Below are 10,581 nucleotides of genomic sequence, written 5' to 3'. Positions count from 1 at the left end.
GAGTGTGCGTGATGTTTTTTTGAGTGTGCGTGAGTTTCTTGTAGTGTGTGAGAGACAAAACATAGATTTTGTCCTAAACGGCCCCTCATACTAAACTATGACTTCAGAAGACATAAGGCTGGTGTTCACCTTCCAGCAGAACAACAACCAGGGTTGTTGAATATATAGCCAAAGCTACAGTAACATGGTTTGGATCAAATCATAGGTGTTCAAATGGTCTCATCAGAATCCTAAATCTAAATGATCATGTGGAAATAGTTGGGATATTTTGCTCACAGATGTTCTCAATTCAATCTCACTAAACTAGAACTACTCTGCAAACATGAATGAGAGAAAAAAAATCTGCCTCTTGATGTGCAAAGTTTGAAGAGAAGTACCCAAAAAGACTTGGCAATGAAACTGCAGCAAAACTTTGTTGTTCATAGACTTGATAACAATATGTATGCAAACCACACTCAGATTTTTGAAAAACTTGCATTTTTTTTCCAATTCACAAATATAAACAACATAATTGTCTAGCTTACAAAGTTCAAATTAAATGTATTATAGTCCGTGGTGGAAAAAATATAACATTTTTCAAACTTGATTTATTTAAACAGGTTATGCGGGTATTATTTTATTGTTTAGCGAGTTCAACAAAGTAATGAGAGCACAGTTAAACACATTTAGATAGGCTCATCTACAGACTGGATCGCAAGGTACCTCAAAGCAGGATGTGATATAATTTAAGACTGTGGTCTGAAGCACACGTGGCACATTATCAAAAATGATACATTTACAAAACTTTTTCCTATTGTAGCACATTCAAAGGAGAGATCTTCTTTAAAACATTTGCTGGGAGTCACGTAACTGAGTTTTTACACAAGTTTTACCAACTAACCTCTTAATACGTCATCATAATTTCATATCATGCAAGGCGGTATCACAATTTCACAGGATGTCTCAGACCGTAGTAAGACTGGGGGATGGTTAAACTGATCACGTGACACAGTTCAGGAGTCTTGGAGGAAACAAGGGGGTGGAGGGGGAGACGAGAGCTCTGTCACAGAGATTTTTACAGCCAGCTAGAACCAGCGTTTGAGCCACTACTGCTCTGTGGATGACTTGCTTGAGAGGGAAATGTGGCACAATGCTCTGAGCAGCCAAGGTAGGGCTTTTGTTTTAAAACTGTGCAGTCGTCCGCTTAATTTGGTCATGCTCAGCAGTTTTTGTGCTTTTGAGGTTAACATCACAGATCCAGGCCTGTGATTAGGTTCTCTCACATCACCTCCAGTTCTTGCACACTTAGCAATTTGATAGTTCCATTATTACAATAGTTGTGACATATTTTCTCTTGAAACTTATTCTTCTCTTTTAGACTGATAATTTCCGTTACTTTGTAGAAGTGGCGGGTAATGTGGCTCTCTACCCAGAGGGCAGTTCTAGTAAGGGGTGCAGTTGAGTATTTGAAATAAAATAGTGAGTGCATAACTATGAAGTGTAAAACAGAGGATGCATAGTGGCGCTTTTTTATTTAGCAATTTTTTCTTTTGAAAAGCGTGCTGCAAGTCTTTTTGCATATTAAATATCTACCAGTGATACATATCTTATGTCTTTACCTTTCTTACAAAATAACTCGAGCTCTGTCAAATTCGGCAGCGAGTCGATGAACAACAATTTTCATGTCCAGCCACAGAACTGAAATTGAGACGAGCTTAAAAACCACACTATGCGCCAAATTATTTTAACACTAAATACAAACTTTTATTTACAAAAAAAATTAAATCCATTTTGTCATTCTTGTGAGTGGCATAGATCTTTCTTGGGGTATCGATAGGGACTTTCTTCTAACTGTTTAGCATGTTAAAAAATAAATAAATAAAAGGAGTCAAATCTTGTCAGTTATGGTATATTGGTTGTGCTCGTGAAAATAAGTCTTCCCTATATTATAACACCTGAGTGCTCTACAAAAGTAGTTACCAAAACAAAAGAAAACCAGAAAAGTAGAGACTCTTCAAGAGGCGGGCAGTGCACAACCTGATAATCTTACCATCGAGGTTGTTTTCGCTCAGTTAAGCTTGCAGTGTGTGAAGACATACTGATGTGACACGGTGTGTCTTGTTTGATCATCTTATTCACCAAAGGGTAAAAATCTGGGTATCAATGATACATTTTCAGAAAATTTTCAGATACCATCAATGTAGTTATTTCAAGGTTAAGAGTGCATAGCTTCCATGGTGAGTGTATGTGTATGAAGGAGGGTTTAAGCCTGGATTGCAAGGTACTTGCCCTGTGTTCCCTGTGCTACAGAAGTGACATCTCTCATGCTGCCTTTTAGCAGCTCAAACATTCACAGTATTAAAGCAGTTAACACACAGGAAGAATGGGGAAACACCATGCAGCATTCTGTGACCTCTTTGCTGAAAATGTTAGCTCCGTGGCAATGCCATCCTCCAGATCTGCTTGTGCATGCACAGCAGAAACACACCTGGGAAGTTGGCTGCTGGCAGAGAAACACTGTTGAAATAACTTAGCAACAAAATGATTTTAATTAGGGAATCGTTTTCAAAGAAAGTGTATTGCAGGAAAATCAAAATTCAATTCTGCCCAATGTTGAATCTCAGCTCAGATCTGCAGTGTTGATATTTGAGTCCTTCCAGGTAAATTAATGTTTGTTTTGTTTTTCATTCTTCCAGCAAAAAAAGAAGCAACTGCAATGGATAAAAATGATCAAACACATGCAAAAGGTATATGTGACTGAAAATTTGGCTAATATAGGATTAGACCACATGATTTTTGATGATAGATCAGTTACAATGTGTTTGTTTTACAGATGATAAACCAGAGCAGAAAGACTTGAGAAGCAATCCTCCAACCAAAATAAAGCTGCCAATAATCAAACCCTCTCCGCCGCCCATCAAAGAAAAACCTCACAAGATTTTACCAGTGTAAGTCACACAGAAGTCGTTCTCTTCCATTGCTAATTTCTGTGCTAAGCTGCTAGAGACTTTCTGCAGAAAAAAACTGCGAGATGTTTCCAGCCACCCTGCTGCACAATTGGTGTTTTAGGAAATGTCAGGAACCCATTCTGCTCTTTGGTCTGGCACCAGAATCCCTGCTTTTAGATCCCATTGCAGGTTTTTGGTGGCCACCACCAGTTGCCGTGGAGTCCTTACAGAAGAATGCCAGGATGCTTGCCATTTAGTGGCTCAGTGGAAACTCAGCTGAGTCAAATCAGACTTAAACAGATGAGAACGGCTCATTTCCTGTTTCCTGATCAAAACAACAGGCACACACGCTGAACTCAAAAGAAAACGAATTCTGCCTTGAAGACGTTATGAGGAAGCCATCACAAAAATGCATAATTTTAGTTCTTTGAGAATCCTGTAGTATTTTCTGACTATCTTTTAATGTCTGTACATTCTGGAGGAATTAATTTTTAATATCTGATCAGATGAGTCTGCAAGCTTAAAGATCAGATAAGTTGAGTAGCAATTATTTCATGCATGCAGACTTAACCACATGCACACAGTGAACCATATGCATGAATGAGCAAGATGTGCAAGAATAAGCAAGTTTGCACTTTGAACCTCAGCTGGCATGCTCTGCACCTGCAGATGAAAAAAACAATGTCTTTCAAGCTAGCTTGGTTTTCCTTTGAAAACATGATGATGTTGTGAACATTTTTTGTCCTCTTTATTATTTCAGACTTTACATTTAAACCTTTAAATATGCAAACAAAACCTGACTATTTAAATCTTTATCTGCTATATTCAGTAGCACCAACGGGGATGCAGTTCCCATCACGCAAAAGCAGCCAGGGGAGGAGGCGGTCGACCAGTTTGATGGTTTGGATGTGCAAACTGAAAAGCTGACTCATCCCACCGCTAATAGAGCCAAGCCTCCACAAAGGAGGCCACCAACAAACCTGAGTGCTACTTTACAAGTGAGTTCCATATTATACAAATTTTTGTGTCAACAGCCCCTTTGCCTGCTGTTATGTAAAGGTTTCGCAATGTGGGCTTACGCAAAGTCCCACATGGGTTGTGTTAACCGCAGTCTGTACAGATGCAAAAACATTCCATGAATATTATCACCTTTCTTAACGTATCAGTGATGATGAACAATATGCTACCATTCATGAGGGTGTTCTTTTGTTGTTGTTTTTTTTAAATGTCATCCTGTGGCACTAATGGGAAGCTAACTGCTGGCAAATCAGAATATTCATTGGGACAATAAGCCATTTGAATATATTTGAATAAATGGAATTTAAATTAATAGTTTGCAAGTAAAAGTCTTGAGTTACAGGTATTCCACTGAATGCACTACATAGAGACACCTTGCACTGGAATTACAGCTAGAGACTGACATTGATGCCCATTCCATTCTTTTTTTCCCCCCTTTTCTTAGTCATACTGGACATAATCTGTTCAAAATAAATATTGTGAATTCTAAATGTATTTTAAGTCTGCACTTTCAGATATCCCAGTACATTAATGCTTTGACCTGAACCATTCATTTGGTCTTTCAACATGGTCATGTGTTGAACTCGTCAACATTGACTAGTTTCTCTGTCCTTAAGCTGGCAAAGCATCTCCAACAGTATAGAATACCACCACCATGGTTCCCCTGTGCAGAGTTAGTTCTCCACACATTGGGTTTTGCACATAGACCACTTAGTTTAATTTAGGTCTCAGTTGACCTGAGCACCTTTTTTCACATGTTTGCAGTATCCTCAACATGGCTGGTGGCAAAATGCAAAAGAGATTTCTTCTGGTTTTCTTCTTTTCAGTCCTTCATAAATATCAGATTTGGAGAGTGCACGACTACTAGCCATTCTGCATAATGATTTTATACAAAGTCAGTAGTTATACATGGATTTTTTTGTTTTTTGTTTTTTTTTTTAGAGACGGTTTTCCTAGAAAATGTTTTCTAAATTGCTCTACTGGAAAAATTGTCTAGCTTATCTTTTGGATTCTCATATAAATATTTAATATTGATCAAATAAAAATTGAGGCAACCCTAACCCATTGGAAAAGTAATAGCTGTCTTTTCTTCGACTTCTCATGAGCTGCCAACATTCTGATAGCTTTGAGCGACAAGTTCAAGCACGAGCTCTGTGGGTTGAAAATTGGTTCTGGGAAATGAACAAAGCAGTTCACTAAAGTATCATCTGGGTTGCAAGCTGGTTTCTCAATCGACACGCCTCGTTAAGATTGCAAAGCATGAGAGTGAATTTTGCATTAATTCTCTCTTGCAGAATGCGACAGACCAGACGGATGCAGAACCTTCACCAAAAATGCCCCAAGCTGACAAACTGCCTGTCTCGCCAAAGGTTTGTAACATTTACTGACGCGTCTGGTGGATTCTGAATATTTGAACATTAAATCTAACCAGTTTGAGACTTTTCTTCCTGCACTCTTCAAGCATCTGCACATTTTGCATCTTCATGTTCTATGTCTTTATACACTCAGGCTCACTAAAGTTTGCACACACTTTAATTTTAACACTAGACTTAAAAAAAAAAAACATCTATGTTTTGCTTGGGAAGGTGTGGTTATCTTCAGTTTATTGTTTCAAAGGTTGTCCAAGTATTAGTCATAGTGTATATAGATAATAAAATGCTTTACTAATAGTCAAGCATCCTGGGAGTTGAACCGTGGGCAGGTTCTGACCGTATCAGTCTTCCACTTACTACTTGGTCAGTGATACATTTAGCAACCTCTCAAACCAACAGAGCATCAGAATCTATGTGTAAGTTTTGAGCAAATGTTGAACAGCAATATCTCCTTCCACCATGTACCAAATGCTACTGTAATGAGATCTGGTGACTTTGGAGTACAGAGTACAGAGAACTAGTCAGAGACTATTTCAAATTTGACATGGTGCATTATCCCGCTGGTTGTCGCCATCATGAAAGATGTCGACACTGTGGTGACATAGGGATGGAAATCGTTGTCAGCATAGTAGATGTTTTCAAATGATGTTCAGTGTAAGTTTTCTCTTGGTCTTGCATGTTGGCAGATTCTGAAATGCTCAGACCCAACCTGTCTGTTAAACGCTCTCTCTAACATAAAGTGCAGTTCACTGTCACAAGAATCCCCTTGTATCTTTAAAGGTATCAGAACAACCCCCAGTGGTTCCTGCGAAGCCTGAGTTTACAGCTAAGATTCCGCTTCCAGTTCGACCAGCTTTTCCAAAAGCGGTTGCAGGCAATAAAACTGCAAACCATAAAGACGAAGAACCAACCGTGGCAAGCCTGCAAGTAGAGATCAAAGAGCTGAGGATGGCATTGGAGCTGCTGCAAACCCGACAAGAGTGAGTAGTTTTCATGCTCCATACATTAAATCTTGTTTAAAAAGAAAAGTGTTCAAAGATAATCGACAATCTGCTCTTTCTTCATACGTCAAAACATCTTCATCAAAGCGAGATCCGTCACTGTTGTGTAGTCAACCCGTCTAGACCTTTCCACATCAATAATCTTTGTTTCTGTCATTTTCAACAAGACGAGACATGCAGGAAGTGAAAGAAGAACTGAAGGAGGAAAGAAATAAGAGACTGGCTTTGCAGGTCAGTAAGGCATAGTTGGCATATTTTGCTCCCGTCTGTTTCTCGCTGGTTACCACAAGAAAAGAAAATACAGAAGTTGTGGTTCGACGTAACTGTAATTTTCCAAATAACTAACTAACTAACTCACTAACTTTCTTTATACAGGAGGAAGTGAACAGTTTGAAGACAAAGCATTAAATTCAGATGCTGATTGAGAACTTTGTTAAACACTGGGAAACTTCCTTTGGACTACAACAAAGTGTTGTTTTTTTTTGTTGTTTTTTTTCTACTGAGACCAAGTAAAAGAAATTGTGTGAACACATTTAAACTGAAAATATACATGTGATGTCTAGACTGGAAACTGTTGTTGGGGGGGGGTTAATGGATAAGCTCACTTGTTCTGGACCGAAAAGACAGTATTCACGAAGAGACGTTGAAACAACATGCTCATAATTTACACATCTGAATGCTGTAAATCATAACTGATGGTCCTTTAAGGGTTATACTTGGAAGAAATGTTTTTAGATGTCCTGTTTTGGCTGTCGCATCTGCTATTTTAATTTTTTTTTTTACTGTAGGCTACTTTTAATACCTCTGTGAAATTTGTAATATAAGCAGCTGTACATAAAAATGAAATATTGTGAATGTTAATAAAGCAAATACTGCTGTCAAAAGATCATACTTTATTCTATTTACCAGGTACATGGATGGAGCACTGTGAAGGGAGAATGTTAAGTAAATGGAATTGGTTGAATTTCTTCACTTTCAGTCATTTTGTTTTAAATGTTCTAAAACTAGCAGTTGAATAACTTTTGCTTATAACCATCTGAGAAGAAATAGGGTTCTGAATCTTTCACTGAAAGAAATATTTAAGGGTTTTAAAATATTTTTAATGCACAAATAAAAGCAACCAATGCCCTACTGGATGAACAGATTTTAAGTAAAGTCAATGTTTCTGTTTGATTATGCTCCATCCATTCCAACCGCTCTGCTAAGCCTGAACTGTCTTAGCTCTGTGAATGTTACAAACTTCCGGCGTTTAAAGTGATCATCTTGGCTTGGGAACTTTGCTTTCAAGCCATAACCTGTCCCCACATCATTCCTGTCTTTGCGTTCTCTCTTGCTGCTACTAAAACAAGAGAGCATCTCAAAATCAGTTTTAAATGCATCAGCTACAGCTCTCCACGGAATAAGTGACTCTGCGTGTTAGTAGAGTGACATAACCATCCCACACTCATCTTTGTAATAATTATAACATGCAACATAAAATAAATAAATTAAAAATGATAAAATTTTAAAGAATTACAGAGACAGGGAAGTTATGTATTTGTTGGCATGTTTCAATAATGTTTTATTTTGTTTTTAAAGTTTTTTTTTCTGTGCCTTTCAGTGCTTAGCTCTGTCAAGACTTTTTTTTTCTTGGGTAATTTCAAACTTGTCAAGCATGCTTACTGTTTTCTCAGAAAATGTGGGCGAACAGTTACTAACACTAAAATGCTAAATTATTGGGCTACTTGACAACAAAAGTCAACTCACATGGCTGTACTTTATTTTACAGATATGACACTTTAAAAGAGGAGATTCATCAGGTTTTGAGGAATTTCAAAATATTCTCAGACTAAATTTTATCATATTGTCTTCATGATGCACTTTAATTGAAGCAGAAAAACAATTATCTACACTGTTTAAGTGTACAAATGCTCAGTAAGACAGTCAGGTGAGAATTGGGTGAAATCCTTATTTTTAGCATTCGACACTAACAGGGCAGATGTTGGATCAATGCAACAGACATACAGTAGCTAAAGACGGGCCTTAGATGAGCATCATACAGCATTTAAAACAAAACCAAAACAATGTGGTTTATAATTTTCTTTGTCCATGTTTGCATTTTAATATTTACATTTGCCTGTTTACATTTTTGACCCATTCAAGTAATTTGAAAATATATCCATCAAAGCCAGTCCCACAACACAAATACACAGCAGTAGAGTTAACATAGTAAACAGTCACCTAATTACAATTGCACTATGATATTATAAACAGATCAGATATTTGAGACAAAAAACATAGTAAAAAATAGACCAAATAATTCATATGCCAAAGGTAATTTCCATATAGATCATTTGATAAATCCTTAATGTCTGTGAGTCCAGACCAAACATGACATTGTTTGTTTCAGACAGAAACCAAATTTATTTTTCATTAAATGCTTAAAAAATATTGAAGCCTTCACTTGTCCGTCAAAGGCAATTATTTTAAAATTGCGTCTCTTTTATTTTATCTTGTATAACCTGTTCTTGTCTGAAGATAAATACTGGTACGTTTTCGTTTTCTCGCGAGAGTTTGATTCGGCTCAAATTGTTGGTCTAAACATACTGCAGGGGCAGTTTAGTGCGTGTGAACCCTGATCATTTAGTCATTAAACAAAAACTAGTCTGTTAGTGTAATCGTTTCGTCTTTTCAAAATGTGTGACTGCTGTCAAACGCGTGTTGTGTTTTCAGTTAATGACTTCTTACGTGATATAACAGATATCAACTATGCAATGCTGCATAAATCCACTAGAGGGTAGTCTAAGTCAGTTATTCCAATAAACTGAATGACCTTCGGAGTACATGTCGGATTGACAGCAACGATCTTGTAGCAGTAACCATGCTTCCAAAAAATCATAGTAACATGAGAGGATGTGTAGCTGAGTTAAATCTTGTCACAGACTGAAAACTAAAGTTGTAGCAAATGATCTTTGGAGGTTTGCAACTTTGACCAGTTAGAAAAGATAATTTATGACTCACTGAAAAAATAAATCAGTGAGTCATAACTTTGGCTCCAACTTTAGGAGAAATATTAAGATTTTTTTTTTTTTTTCACTCATCACAGTATTGGGAAAAATGTTTCCCTAACATCAGAGTTGGACCAAAGCAGCTTCACCACAAGTTTTAAATATATGGTTTTGGCTCCAAACGGTTGAAATGATTGTGCTCCAATAAGTACGACCCTCTGCCTAAAGTTAAGCGCATATGGGCAACACCTGGAGCTTATCAGATGCAGACCACTTCTAAAATGCCCACAGGAACAGACTGTTCTTAAAGCCCATGTTGAAAGTTGATTATTTGCTATATTCCTCTCACACAAAACCTGGAGAAAATTAGTATAAATGCGGATCAGTTGGACAGACCACTGTGCTTTTGTTTGCCTCTATGAAAAAAACTAATTAAAATAGTATTTTCTTGCAACACATCTCCCATTAATTTGTTTGAGATTTTTTTTTCCAAGTTCAAGAAATGTGTGGATGAGATCTAATGTTTGCTAAAGGAGATTTTTGTAAACCCATGATGCCCATCCTCTTATTGGTGACAAGATCAACCTGGGTCCTCATTCAGTGCAGTCTGTCACAGTTTCAGCTCTTTTACATTTTGTATTACAAATAGACACATGTACCATGTCTATTATATGGACACATAATAGGTGGCTGATTTCTTGTAGCCATTTCTGACTGAGATCAACCAAAACCATCTTCTTTGAGTCATATTTACATCTCATGGAATCAACAAACTAAAGGTTTTCAGACAATGATCAACTTGAGAGCTTCAGTTTTATTCAACATTAGAAATGGTTAACAGTATAATAACCTGTGGTCAAATGCAATTGTACCTCAGCATGTGGGATCCATGGATCCTTCTCCCCTACTAAATACTCACAATGGGTTTTCATGAGATTATACAATTGCAATTAAAGACTAGATAATTGCAAGGCTCCTTTTTTGCTGATGTTTGCGAAGGTTGATGTGTAGAAAAAGTAACATTTCTATAAAACTCTATTCTCCCTGGATTTGACATTTTCACCATCTTCTAAGCGGTTTTACATTCCCAGCAATAAGGAATGCTGTTGAGCCAACAGGGACAATAATAAATCACAGTAAACAGCTTACACATATTTGGCTCTGTCTGAGAAATACTAAAAGTCCCCAAGGATGACAGTTCAGCAGCGTGCATTAGTGGAATTTTAAACAACTGCAATGGGCTTTATAGGGGGCGCTTAAACAGTGATGAAATGTA

General features: G+C 37.3%; 1 protein-coding gene across 1 annotated transcript in view; it reads left to right on the top strand.

Moving 5' to 3' along the window:
* The window catches only part of sh3d21 (SH3 domain containing 21), a 17,817-nt gene extending 10,535 nt beyond the window's left edge, over window positions 1-7,282 (top strand). The window contains exons 11-17 of the mRNA XM_008431106.1: window positions 2,676-2,726; window positions 2,813-2,927; window positions 3,757-3,925; window positions 5,240-5,314; window positions 6,098-6,297; window positions 6,486-6,549; window positions 6,694-7,282. Coding sequence (XP_008429328.1) covers window positions 2,676-2,726; window positions 2,813-2,927; window positions 3,757-3,925; window positions 5,240-5,314; window positions 6,098-6,297; window positions 6,486-6,549; window positions 6,694-6,726 — 707 coding nt within the window. The 3' untranslated portion in view covers window positions 6,727-7,282. The remainder of the gene's footprint in view (window positions 1-2,675; window positions 2,727-2,812; window positions 2,928-3,756; window positions 3,926-5,239; window positions 5,315-6,097; window positions 6,298-6,485; window positions 6,550-6,693) is intronic.
* The last annotated feature ends 3,299 nt before the right edge of the window (window positions 7,283-10,581 follow it).

Source organism: Poecilia reticulata, linkage group LG16, assembly GCF_000633615.1.
Source record: "Poecilia reticulata strain Guanapo linkage group LG16, Guppy_female_1.0+MT, whole genome shotgun sequence".
Classification (NCBI taxonomy): domain Eukaryota; kingdom Metazoa; phylum Chordata; class Actinopteri; order Cyprinodontiformes; family Poeciliidae; genus Poecilia; species Poecilia reticulata.
The sequence above is the reverse complement of the archived record's forward strand: the minus strand, read 5'-3'. Positions and strand labels throughout refer to the sequence as shown.